The sequence below is a fragment of the Tetrao urogallus genome (genome assembly GCF_951394365.1).
Source record: "Tetrao urogallus genome assembly, chromosome: 1".
Lineage (NCBI taxonomy): Eukaryota > Metazoa > Chordata > Aves > Galliformes > Phasianidae > Tetrao > Tetrao urogallus.
Genome location: NC_136813.1, coordinates 79,757,722 through 79,771,612, shown reverse-complemented (window position 1 = coordinate 79,771,612; position 13,891 = coordinate 79,757,722). Strand labels below are relative to the sequence as shown.

Here is a 13,891-nt window from a genome sequence, read left to right as displayed (position 1 = left end):
ATTAGAATTTGAGAAATGATGATTCTTACCATTATGTTTAAGCCGTTCTCTCTCTATATATATCTGAACCTATAAAAGTGCTAGTCATTTATTTATACATGCAACTGGAGAAAGGAAGGAAAATTGTTGCAGTAGCTTAAAAATGTATATACTTTTTTCTTATAGAAAATGCCAGAAGCCTCAGAAGATCATAATCATTGGAAAGTCTGTTGACTTCCATTTTTTGGTAATCTGGAACATCATCCGTCTGGCATGGCTCAGGGCAGTCAACAACTCGATGTGCAGGTACTCCATGATCTCCGACAACGTTTCCCTGAGATCCCTGAAGGGGTGGTATCTCAGTGCATGCTACAGGTATGATGCAGAGTTTTAAAGAGTCTGTGTAGTTCATTATTGTAGTTTGAAAACTTTCTAGTAGTCTACTTAGAGCACCAGTTTTCATTCTTCTGGTTGTATTTTGAAGGGATGGGAGACTCTGCTTCTTGCATTTTTCACACACAGAGATGTTACCATTTTTCTTTGCATTTATGGTTTTATTTTTCTGCTGATTATTCATCCTTGCCTATGTGATGCTTGATTGTATGCACACAGGAATAAGGCTAATAGTGTGTTTATTGATGGTAGCATCAATAGGAGATTTAGCACAATGGCACCTTTCTCCATAATAAGGAACTGGGTTTACCTAGAAATCTTAAGGTTTTTTTTGTCTACATGGCATAGATGAAGTCCTCTCTTTATGAAGTCTTTCAGATGGCATGGAGCTGATGGTAACAGCTAACTTTTTTTTTTTTTTTGAGGCTGTTGTCTTGACACTGTGGTGCCGATTGTTACTACATTTCCAAATGTTCTGTTTTTAAACGTGTGTGATACATCTGGGTATTCCCATCAACCATTGGAGTCTGGCAGGGTAGCTTAGCATGGAGGAGAAAGGAGCTAGTATAAGTATCTGCACAGTGAATGTAATAAAAATTAAAAGCAGGACTGTTCTCTCTTATTGTATTCAACAGTATGTTTTCATCTGAATAGATGCTGAATGTCTGTGTTAGTCAGACACTCAAAACTTCACAGAATTTCACTGTCATCTTCACTGTAGGTTAGAAGATGAAGCTAAAATGAGTAGAGAGGGCTGGAAGGGGAAGGGAGTGTTCCATTTTATATTTGCTTTGATTTGTGATTTCATGTCTGTATATTCAATTGCTGGCACCACAGAACAAATCAAGCCCTTACAAGGGTTATTTAGTTTCCTCACTGATTAAAACGAATAAACCATTTTTAGCTTTGAGCCTGGAATTCATCAAACTGTTGAAATTTATGTCATAATTGTAAGGGGCCTTTGGGAATTGCCAGTATGCTTTCAAGCAACGCTATTTCTGGCTTGATGTAGTTCATTTTAAGGTGCTAAATTCTATCTTGAGAAGCTGACTGAAAATGTTGGAGTTCTAAACTTTCGAGTTAAGAAATATACTTAGGTAAACAGTAAAATGTTATCTGTGTCCTTGTTTGGACTATCCAGAGTTTGCAGAGTTTTAGTCTAATTTAATTCTGTGTTGTTAAAAATAGTTAATTGTATATTTCCTGTTCTTTGCCTTCCACCCAAACTAGACTTGATTTGATATTTAAGTGTCATATTGTATGCAGTGTTACTGCATCTAGTCTTTTGCTAGATGTAATTGTGGGCTATATACTACTTGCGGACTATGACCTGGTTGGTATTATCATTATTTGAAAATTCTTATCTGTGTCATCTACAATGAAATATTATGTCCATATTAGACTTGATTGCAGCTCCAGTTGAATGTATGTTGAACTTTGAACAGTTTTTTGTTTTTGTTTTTTCCTTGCTATTAAATTGTAATAAGTGTCTCTTATTTGTAGAACAACAACAACCTGGATGCCTGTTGTCGAGCCCTTGCACAAGAGAGCAACAAATACTTATACATGGAGTACCATAGCCCTGATGACACCAGAATGAATAGAAATAGCCTTTTGCACATTAATCTGGGTATTCATCCTCATACCAGCTATCATGCAGGGGATGGAGCTCAACTTAATGGTGGTCGTACACTGGTACATAGTTCAAGTGATGGACATATTGATCCACAACGCACAGCAGGTAAACAGCTGATTTGCTTAGTTCAAGAACCACATTCTGCTCCCGCCGTTGTGGCAGCTTCTCCTAATTACAATCCATTTTTCATGAATGACCAGAATAGAAATGCAGCTACTCCTCCTCCACAGCCACCTCCACAGCCATCTTCCATACAACCAGGAATGAACACGTCTGCTATGCAAGGCCCTCCTCCCACGTTTATGCACATACCTCGGTACAGTACAAATCCCATTACTGTTACAGTATCACAAAACCTCCCCTCTGGACAGAGTGTACCCAGAGCTCTACAAATTCTTCCACAGATTCCAAGCAATCTTTATGGGACTCCTGGCTCTATTTATATTAGACAAACATCTCAAAGTTCTTCAGGACGACAGACTCCTCAGAATACACCGTGGCATTCATCGCCACAGGGCCCAGTTCCACATTATACTCCCCGTCCTCTACCTGTGTATCCACATCAACAGAACTACCAACCTTCTCAGTATTCTCCTAAACAACCCCAGATCCCTCAATCAGCCTTTAGATCACCACCGGCATCCCAGTGCCCCTCTCCTTTTGGCTCTCCTCAACACCAGGTTCAGCCTCAGCTGAGTCATCAGAGTTCGCATGTTTTTATGCCTCCTAGTCCTTCAAATGTCCCTCCTCATCCATATCAGCAAGCATCGCAGACTTTTCAAAAGCAAGGCAGTCACTCTGTATCGTATCTTCCTCCTTTTGCTGGACCTAGTTTATCCAAAGGTTCCATGAATAAAATAGAAATTACAGTTGAACCACCACAAAGACCTGGGACTGCAATGAACAGAAGTCCTTCACCGATAAGTAATCAACCATCTCAACGAAACCAGCACCCACTGTATGCAGCCACTACTCCTCCTTCAAGCTCTCCATCAAGAGGTATGTCGGGTCAACCCAAACCTCCATTTAGTGTTAATCCAGTATATATTACCTACACTCAACCAACTGGACCTACAGGTGCACCAACACAGTCTCCTCGGGTAATGGTATCTCAGCCAAACCCAACTATTTTTAAAATCACAGTAGGTCGAGCACCGACTGAGAATCTTTTAAATTTAGTGGACCAAGAAGAGCGTACTGCAGCACCAGAACCTATTCAGCCTATTTCTGTAATCCCAGGATCTGGAGGAGAAAAAGGAAGCCATAAGTATCAGAGAAGTTCTAGTTCTGGATCGGATGACTATGCTTACACTCAAGGTAATTGTTCTACTCTGCGCATTGTTTTCTGTGAAATGCATTTTCAGCTTGATTTTGCCTCTTACTAAGTGGGAAATACTGAACCAATACAGAGGAAAAACACAAATCACAACAAAAATAATCTATAATCAGCTTATGTTCTGTTTTTAAAAAATGGTACCAAGTATTGATCTGATGCATAAAGAAATTCTGAAGCTTGGTAAATTGCTGTGCTTTTGACAAAATAGGTTTCCTTAAGAGAATGTTACGGCTGACATACACCACGTGTCTGGTTGGTAACTTCTGCATTGAAAAACTATGTTATAGTTTTATTATTTATTACATAGTTTATATATTTTTGTTTGTTTGAAGAACTTTGCAGCACGTAGATTTGTTTGGTACTGCATCCGTCATAAAAGGTGAAACACAAACTTCTGTAAGGAATTTTAATCCAATTTATCTGGTTTAGGTTGAAGAGTATGAAATGAAAGAGGAAGAATTGCAATTAAAATTACTTCTCAGGACAAAACAAATCATTTTTTTTAATGGACATGTAATTGTTTTGATGAACTTCTTGCACTTAGAAATCTCAAAGAAAAGCTAAGCAGACAGGCTTTAGGATGTGTATTCTGCTGCATAGGGACAAAATGTAGTTAGCTTTAATGCCATATATAGATAAAAAATTAAAGAAAAGTAGTTGAAAATAAGCAGTAATAAAACTTAACCTTTAGCTGAAAGCCACTTTTCTCAAGGTAACTTGCTTTTGAGATTTGAAACATTTAAAATGGAATTAAATGAATCAGACTGCAAGCATTCAAACCAATCAGTTGGGTTAATGACACAGTGATTATCAGCAACAAATATTTGAAGAATGCTTTGTTTCTAAATCTGTGTTTGAAAAAGAATCTATTCTTATATTGCTCCTTTTAGCCTTCTCAATTTGGGAGATCTGAAGCAATGCATAAAATCCGGTGCTTTAGTTGTTGATTTGTTTTTTTGCTTTGTGCCTGTTGAGCTATTTTATCTTGTCAGCAGAGCTGTCCTGTACCTGGTTAGACCCAATTAGAAGTGTTACTTAGAGAAAACACTGGTAGCTCTGTACCTCATAGTTCTATGCTTGCTTTGGTAATTTTTCTATTGCAACTTCATTGAAGGCAGTCAATTGTGTAAGAAAGCTGTAAGTAGCTTCATGTAATTGAAGGTAAAAAATGTTCTGAAATGTACAGATCTGTTTTTTACTTTTGAAGCTTTAGTCTAGATTTCTGTATTTTGTAAAAACAATGAGATTTGCTGGTATGTACTCTTTGGGCTATCTGCTTTTGTGGTAATGCCACTGCCAGGTTTTCATTAGCGTTTGGTGTTGATGCACTGTGAACTCTTAATAGAAATAAACTGTAGAAGAATAAACATTATACTTTTTGCTACCACAAAGAGGCTTAGAGAGGACTATCCTTGAAAGCTTACTATAGGGAACAAGACTTAATTTCCTTCTGAATATGAACCATTGTGAAAACAGTTACCAAAGAACAGTTCTGGTGTCTGTTCCTCCAGTGTTTCTTTGCAGCAGGAGTCAAGTTTGATCAGTTGTATCAAGGCATAATGCCACTCTATGAAATGCATATCACTACTGAATTGGAAAAGTCATGGAAAAACAGGATTTCATTCTAACATTGGCAAATCATACAGCTGATATCTGTTTTTCTTTTTGTATCTGTTATCTCTCGAACTCTCTTTTGAATGACTAACATACATTTGACTTCAAGGAGATGATGATTTTGTCCAGTAATTTTGGAGCATGTGTTATAAAAATATCTGATGTTATGCTTCAAGATTTAGTTTATTCTTTGAATTGGTGGATCCATACAGGTCAAAAGTAAGGTGCTGTTGTTTTGCAGAGTACTGACATCTGATAAAAGTACTGTCGTTTTTTGCCCCTGCTTTTTTATCCTCCTCTAGTAAGCTGCATCCATACTGTTGCTTATTTTTTATTTTTTTGTTTCTTGTTTTTTCCCCCTAATATGCAAGTTTGTTTTTTTTTTTATTTGCTTGGATAGAAGTGAAGAAAAGGACAAATTCTGGCTGGTACATAATATGAAATAGTGTTTTTCAGATTCTGCGGTGTCTTCGTGTAATGAATGAGATTGCTGAAAGATTGTTACTTTACTAGCCTGCTGGTCTGAATACTGGCAGCAAATTGATCTTATTTTTTCTTTGTTCTGGTAGGCTTTCATCAGGTAAAAATACATGGATCAGAAAGTGCTAATCACAATAATTAACTTAGCCAATTTTGCATCATGATGGAATGCTGAGAAATATTTTCCTGCAAAAAATGAATATCATTTTCTAGGTAGTAAAAATTTGTTTATTTCAGCAGGGAGAGATGAAAGGGCAGCAAATTATAGAATTAACGACTTTGAAGGACCCAAGCTCTTCCCCAGCTATGGTTTTTTGTTTGTTTCCCCTTCAGGATTCACATGTCTAGTCTCTTTTATTGACAGTCTGTAGTTCTGCCTTTGAGCAGTGGTGAACTTGTAGTATTGAGAAATTTTGTACACTTTAAAAAGCTAAAAATACTTAAAAATATTATTGTATGATCTGTAAAAAAAAAAAAAAAAATCAGCTATTGAGGACTGCCATTTGGCTGATGTCTTAAGGCTGCTCTGTCAGACACTGCTGAACACTGGCTATGAAGTGTATGTTATCTTCTGATCTTACATCTGGTATTTAGTTTTCTGTCAGTATAGTATTAACATAACTAGATTGCTGTTTCATTCCTGAGAAGCTGTCTCCTTGTACAGGTGCCTTTCTATTTTTGAGAAGAGAAAGACCAAAAAAAGGAGCATTGACCAAAATGGTAATATCAACTTCAAGTTACTAAAATGAATTTTTATTCTGGAAGAATCTTGTCCAAACCTGTAGTTCATTTGGCATGAAAGCATCTTCACACTGGTATTTGGTTGCATGTTTATGATCACATTATCTTTTTTTTTTTCCAGAAAGGTCACTCGTGAATATTATATATAAACTAGAAGTTCAGTGTTCCAAGTTGTTTTTGTTTTTTTTTTTTTTTAATGTTACTATTTCTTCCATGTGAAAAATTAGCCTTGCTATTACATCAACGAGCAAGGATGGAGAGATTAGCAAAGGAGCTGAAGCTTGAGAAAGAAGAGCTTGAACGCCTGAAAGCTGAAGTCAATGGTATGGAGCATGATCTAATGCAGAGGCGACTTCGAAGAGTTAGCTGTACAACTGCAATTCCAACAGTAAGCAATTTGTTAGTATTTTAATTCAAGGTACAAATTTATTTCTTATCCTTTCATAAGCTAGCGTATAAGATACTCCCAAAATCTTCAATATTTGGAAATGGTTTTTCTGTAAGTTCTTGGCTTGTAGGAAACCAGTTCTGATGATTTAAGAAATGTGTGTCTGGCTTTTTCAGGTTTCACAACAGAATTTCTGAGAATCATTTGTGTGCTTTTTTGGGCCATGGAACAGTTAGTTACTTTCTTAACAACCTATGGAAGTGTACATCCAAATCTGTTTATTATAGAGTCTGAGCTGCATCCAGCTTGACATAGCAGAGCTTCATGGTTGTTTTTTCTTTTTTAAACAGTATTTCACTGTATCAAGGTATTTTGCTGTTTGGGTAGCTGCATCTCTTAGACATTCCATTTCCCATTTGGCATGTGCGTGATGTGCCAAGTAACGGTTCAGTAGTGGTGTTGACTGAAATAGCTGCTACCTCACTCCTCTTTTCCTCTGTTATTTCTTCCTATCTCTGTGACTTCTAACTACTAGTGGCTCTAGCCCAGACGTCTGTATGACTCTGATAAGAGAGCTCATCTGACTGAAAAATAGCTTTCAGCGTATGCAGTTGTTAGCCAAATCACTTCAGTCTTGTTCACTGTGCTCTCATAAACAATGCAGACAGATGTAGGCAGGAAAGCATACTATGCTTGAGTAACAGGCTGTTAGCTGCTGAGCTATGTAGCTGCTGTATGTCTCATCTGTCTTGGATATTCAGAGAGGTATCTATCGGGTATGGTGCAGGCAGGATTACAGAAGACACTGTCTGAGCATGCAGAAATGAGGTTAGGGAAACCAAAGCCCAGCCTGCCCAGAATTGAATCTGGCCAGGGGCGTCAAAGATCAGAAGTTTAAGTGAATTGCAGTTGATACTCCTTTTCCAGATACTTGTGATGTAAACTGATGTAGCAAATCATCATTTTATATGGATTTTTGTAAGGTGTGTGATTATTTTAGACTTGTGTCCACAAGACTAGTGTTTTACAAATGGATTTTAGTATTGTTCATTTTCTTTGGATTGGTTGGTTTGTTTCTCTGTTCTTATCACCTCTTCAAATGCCAGTAGGAAAATGTTTCTTGAAGAAAAAAATTGAGTGGCAGGGAGGGGTCGACAGTGTAATCTTGGTTGTTCTGTTCAATGCCTTCTCTATACTCAGTTTCCAATAAAGCTGTTCACATAGATATAGCGATGTTATTTATACATTGGATAAGTTGCTGACTCTCCTACAATTGCTGTGGTTATTTCTTCCTAGCCTGAGGAAATGACCAAATTGAGAAGCCTCAACAGACAGCTCCAGATAAATGTTGACTGTACACTGAAAGAAGTTGACCTCCTTCAGTCCAGAGGTACAGAACTGATAATTTTTGAGAAACATAATTTAAATATGGTGTATATTTAAATAAGGTTATCCTTGGACTCTTTAATTAAAATAGAACTTTGTATTTTTATTTATTTATTTTCCGGTAACCTGGTAAACTTGAATTGCAAATTTTTCTGTTGGCCGAATTTAATTACATTCCCAACTAAACAGTGGTTTTGTCAAGAGTGAATCTAAAAATAATCCTTACTTAGTGAAGGTTCTTTACTTAATTTGTTTTCTTTACCTCTGGCAAAGTGATACAAATCAGAAACACTAATGGCCGCCAGGAAGTTGGCAATTCTATTTAGGTATTTAAAATTCTTTCTGTGACCAAAACTTGACATAAATACAGTCAAATAGAACAAAAATGCACAGACCTCCTTTTTTTTTCTCCTCTCTTTTTAACTAAGACTATCATACAGAAGATTTGAGATTTCCCAGGTTTTTAAAACATTGCAGAATGTTGAACAGGAGTTGATTGTTCAGTATGGAATGAGCTAAAAATTAGTAGAATCAACACAAAACTGAAGATATGTGACAAAGGGGAAAAGGCTGAAATAAAGTGTAATAGTGAAAAGATGCGTAAAATCTGAAGACTCTAGATATTCATGTCACTGGTTAGGCGTGTAAGTGACATTTACCTTATGCTTTCATACTTATCTTTTCTGACAGGCAACTTTGATCCGAAAGCCACGTGTAACTTCTATGATAACATAGAGCCTGGTCCTGTTGTGCCACCAAAGCCATATAAAAAGGGTAGGCAAAAAAACAAACAAACAAACATCAACTTGCCCTATCTGCATTGAGAAATGTGTTTTAATTTTTCTTCTTTGTATAAAACAAACCATGCCTTGTTTATATAACTGCAGTCATCAGGCAGGTTGTTTCCATTGTGAGTTTTGTTACTGTGTTTGTGAAGACTGATATTTACTATTAGAAAAGACATTGTAAGTACACAAACTCCTAAAGCTTTAGCTAGAGCTTCCTAATTACATTTTTTTATACTTTTTAGATTAAAACTTCTACATGAGGAGTTCTTTCTAGCTGTCTTCTAATACATGCTGTAGGATTTAATAGTTTAACTTCTTAAAATTTGCTTTTTTACTTTTATTTAACTTTCCTGGCTATGCTTTAACTTCATGTTTAGAATATGAGTTTCACAGTAGTAGCCCTGAAGTTTGTGCTTTTTAGTGCAGCAAAGAGCTTCACATAATTTAAGGACTGTGATGAAGTAAGTTTTCGTACATGGGTCTGCAGTGTCCCACTTACACAGGTTCATTATTGGTCTCAGAAATTTTCTGCACAGTTTGAATAGCATATAGAATTTCTATCTAGCTTAGGACTTGAGTTTTATGTGCACACAGGCGCTACATATTTAGTCTTAGTTTTGTGGAGATTCAATCAGTACATCAGTGATTCAACTCACACTAAGTAGACACCTAGTGGCTGCATAGCTCAGTAGCACTCTGGACGTGAGTGTATGCAGAGGTGGTTTTGGAGCAGAATCCTACCTTTTGTTTCAGTTATATTTTGCTCAGTGTTTGTCTGCTTTTGTTTTTTTCTGTTGAAAGAATTAATTTCAAGTGTTAGCAAATGTTTTTATATGCCTTATATTACCGCCAAAACAGCTTATCCAGGATGCTGTGCTCTGTGCTCTTTTCTCTGAAAATGTTGTGTGATGAGCTTATAATACAGTCTTCTCCTAATGCGAGTAGTGTGTACTAAAATTACTAGTGGAAAAACTTACTTTTCTGATACAGTAGTTATGTACTGTGCTTGAAAATCCAAATTTTATTTTTAATAATAATGATAACAGTAAATAATCTAGTTGCAAGTAAGCACTCCTTTCCCTGTATCTTCCAAACCAAATATTTTTCCCTTTCATGTTTTAAAATGCCTGTGGAAATTTAAAAGAAAGGCCTAGAACTACTGCTCACCTGCTTAAAAAAAATAATAGAAAATTGGGATATGTTCCCTGTACAAGTGCTAGTGCACAGTAAAAACAGGTGGAGCATTAGGTGAGCAGTGGCACAAAAACAGCTACTTGAATTCATGTTAAATTGCAGTAACCATGTGATTGATTCAAGGTACTTAGTGATGTTTAGCAAGATGCTCTTAATTACACTAGTCTATTTAATTTATTCTAAGAAAAATAATGTGCAGGACTTGCACGAAATGCATGATTTTACTGACAATTAGAAACAGCATTATGTGATATTTGTATGACTTAAGACTAGCTTCCAGGTTTTGTCTGTCAACATGACAGAGATGTGTGTTAGGGTCAGTATTTTGTATTTTGAGCTCAGCTTTTAACGTAGATCTGCCAAGTTCATTTCTCTCCTAGAAAAATGCATTTCCTTAACACTCAGTTATTAAGGTATAGATATACAAGGTTCTACTCTGTGCTTCAGGGTGGCTAGTTAACAAGAATGAAGGCTTGTGCCTGCGCAACTTGCTTGCTTAGCAAGAATCTGTTTAGGCCACACTGCTAATGTGATTATACTGCATCTGGACTGGATATTTAAGCAAGGAAGATACTTTTTTTTTTTTTTCTTCTTTCCTCTTTAAGTATGTCTTTGAAAACAAACTTAGGTGTTATTTGCACTAACATTATTGTCAACCATCTGTTAGATTTCTGAGCAGAAAATATTGATCAGTGTTTGTGTTTTGAACCACAAATCGCTGTTTGTTTTTTTTTTTTAGCAACATAAGTTGATTTTGTTTGTTTTAAATCTGTTGATTTCTTTTTAGCAGATGGGTATCTTAACCTTTACCTTCTAAGTAATTCTAACGTTGTTAGATTAATATTAATGTTTTGTAAAATGTTGGGTTTTCCCATCTTAGAAAGTTTGGTCATTTTTTCACCTGAGATATCCTGAGGTCTTGGAGAGTTGGTAGGGTACATCTTGGTTCCTTCCATGGGTTAAAATCCAATGCATAATCATACATGTATTAATATGTACTGATGTTTATGAATGAAAACAGATTTAAGTACTGCTTAGTACATGTACATGGCTGCTGGAAAGCTGTAAGAGAGCCATTTGGCCTTTTCTACTTGGTGGAATCCTGTGGGATAAGGCGTTGGAGTCCAAGAAACCTAGTTTAACATTCAGTTATCACCTCTCCCAAATTCATGAGCGATGCTTTCCAATAAAGAGGAATTCAAGCAAAATTGCCTGGAGGCCTGCCTGAGTGAGCAAGGAGCTAGCCAAACTCACACACAAAATGTTTTCATTCAGAGGATGGAAGCAAGGACTGGTAACCATGGAGGAATAGAGACACTGTCAGAGCCTCTAGGGATGAAGTTATTGAAGCTAAAGCCCAGATGGAATTGAATTTGACCAGGGATGCCAAGGGCAACAAGAAGGGCTTCTGCATGTACTTGATAGAATGAATGCTTTTGATTGGAAGGGAACTTAAATATTGTCTAGCTCCAAACCTATGTCATGGCCAGGGCCTTCTTGCACTAGACCAGGTTGCTCAAGATCCCATCCAATCTGGCCTTGGAAAAGTCTACATCAGTGACAGAAGAAAGACTGTGGGAAATATGGACTCTCCTGAATGAAACAAGAGAACCGATTACAGAAGATGGGGAAAATGCTGAGGTACTGAATATGCTCTGTCTCTACCAGCAAGACCAACATTCAAGAATGCCAGGCTGCAGAGACCGGGAGGAAAGGCTGGAGCAATAAAGCATGTACTGTTGATGGAATGGGCCAGGTCACAGAGTACTTAAGCATGCTAAACATTCATAAGTGATAAAATTCACCAGTTTATTTGATTGTGAGGCTGCTCTGTATGATCTTTGATGGATCATGGCAACTTGTAAAAGTGCCCAACAAGTGGGGGAAGACAAATGTCATTCCTGTCTTCATGAGGGAAAAGAAGGAAGACCCAGGGAACTACAGGCCTCAATTCTTGAGGAGGTGATGGAAAAACTCATCTTGGAGACCCTTTTCAGGCTCTTGAAAGACAAGAAAATAATCAGAAGTAGTTAGCGTGGATTTACTAAGGGGGAGTGATGCCTGTCCAATCTGATAAGCTTCTGTAATACCATGACTAGCCTGATAGGTGATGTGAGAGCAGTGAATATTGTCTTCCTGGATAAGGCCTTTGGCAATGCCCCCCCATAACATACTCAAAATAGAGCAGCTGATGAAGTATGGGCTGGCTGAGGAAATAGTGGAGTAGATTGAAAACTAGCTAAAGGGCAAGAGGGTGGTGATCAGTTCCAGCAGTGTGCCCATGGCTCTAAGAAAGCTAACAGTGCTCTTGGCTGTATTAGACAAAGTTTTACCAGCAAGTCAAGACAGATGATCCTTCACCTCTACTCAGCATTAATGAAATTGTTCCCTGGAGTGCTGGGACCAGTTCTAGACTCCCCAGCAGAAGAGAAACTTAAAAATACTAGGAGTGCAATGTAAGACTGAATATTATCAAAGGACTGGAGCACCTGTCCTGCAAGGAGAGGTAGACACGGCTGAGTTTGTTCAGCACGGAGAAGAGGAGGCTCAGGGGGATCTCAATGTGTATAAATACCTGAAAGGAGGGTGCAAAGAAAGCAGAGCTAGGCTTCATGGTGCCAAGACAAGAGGCAGCGTTCCATCTAAACATTAGCAAACAGTTTGTCACTGTGACTGAATACTGGCATAGATTGCACAGAGAGAGGCTGTGGAGTCTCCTTCCTCAAAAATCTTCAAAAGCTGCCTGGACATGGTCTTGAGCAACCTGTTCTAGATGTCCATTCTTGAGCACAGGGTTGGACCAGATGATGTCTAGAGTTCCCTTCCAGACTCAACTGCTCTGTGATTCTGTGAATAAAAAGCAATCACCCTGTTTTGATGTAGGCCTGTCATTTTATCCGGCGAGTTGGACTCAATGCTCTCTTGAGGTCCCTTCTAACCCCCACGATTCTGTGATTCTTCCTCCTGGATAAATGCTAGAAAATACATAGAAAGTATATTGTTTGTCAAGCTATTTGAAGGAACTGATTTTAAAGTCATCTTTCACTTTGGATAAAAGTAAGATTATTGGAATTTAAAATGTGGTAGGAGATTTATATAGATATCGGGTCATTCTTAACAGGATGATATTGGAGTGCTAGTAAGAAATTTAGTCTATTATGTTTTCAGCTATTAAAGCTTCAGCAGTATCTGGGGCCTAACAGAAATGACTTGTTTCTGTTTTTAATTTAGTATGGTTAAAGTGACTCTTTACAGAAGTAAAATACTTAAACCAGTTTGTGAAATTTGATTATTTTAGATGTACTATATGAAAAAAAAAAAATAGTGTTGTCTATGTAGAAAAATTACCCATCCCCCTTCTCTTCTAAAATAAGAAAAAATAATTTTCCCCTTTTTTTTTTTTTCTTTTTTTTAGAACATCCAAACAATTCCAAACAGACTGCACGGACTCAGCCAAGAGATGAAGACTTTGAAGGAGCTCCATGGAATTGTGATAGCTGCACCTTTCTAAATCACCCAGCACTAAATCGCTGTGAGCAGTGTGAAATGCCACGATACACTTGAAAATCAAGAAGGGGCTTCATTGGGTTGAAAACAGGCTCTCAAGCCAACAGCTGTAGGAGAAGGAAACATGGGGAACCTTTCAGTCCATTTGCCCAGCCTTTGCTAGTCTCCAATCTTCATAGTGCAAAGGGGTGGGGGAAATGTGTTAAGATGTTTCTGCTTTGTGACACACTAAGAAAGAAATAAAGGTGAAATTCTTTCTTATCCTATTACAGTGAGCAAAGCAGAAAACAAAACCTGAAAATGTAAAAGGATTAATTTCAGGAGGAATGTATGCAGGAAAGCAAATAACTACTGGTGTTTAGTCCTGTGGTTGCAGTTACTGCTTAGTAGCTCTTAAAAAAAAAAAAAATAATAATAATAATTAAAAAAAAAATCAAGTTATAGGACTC

The 13,891-nt window shown here is 37.3% G+C and overlaps 1 protein-coding gene across 1 annotated transcript; it reads left to right on the top strand.

Moving 5' to 3' along the window:
• Window positions 1–252: 252 nt before the first annotated feature.
• On the top strand, window positions 253–13,499 carry TAB3 (TGF-beta activated kinase 1 (MAP3K7) binding protein 3; the record flags this gene model as incomplete). The annotated part of the gene is made up of 6 exons (XM_079544522.1): window positions 253–354; window positions 1,876–3,325; window positions 6,407–6,567; window positions 7,864–7,957; window positions 8,644–8,727; window positions 13,351–13,499. The coding sequence occupies 6 exons, from the start codon at window positions 253–255 to the stop codon at window positions 13,497–13,499; spliced, it is 2,040 nt and encodes a 679-aa protein (XP_079400648.1).
• Window positions 13,500–13,891: the final 392 nt, after the last annotated feature.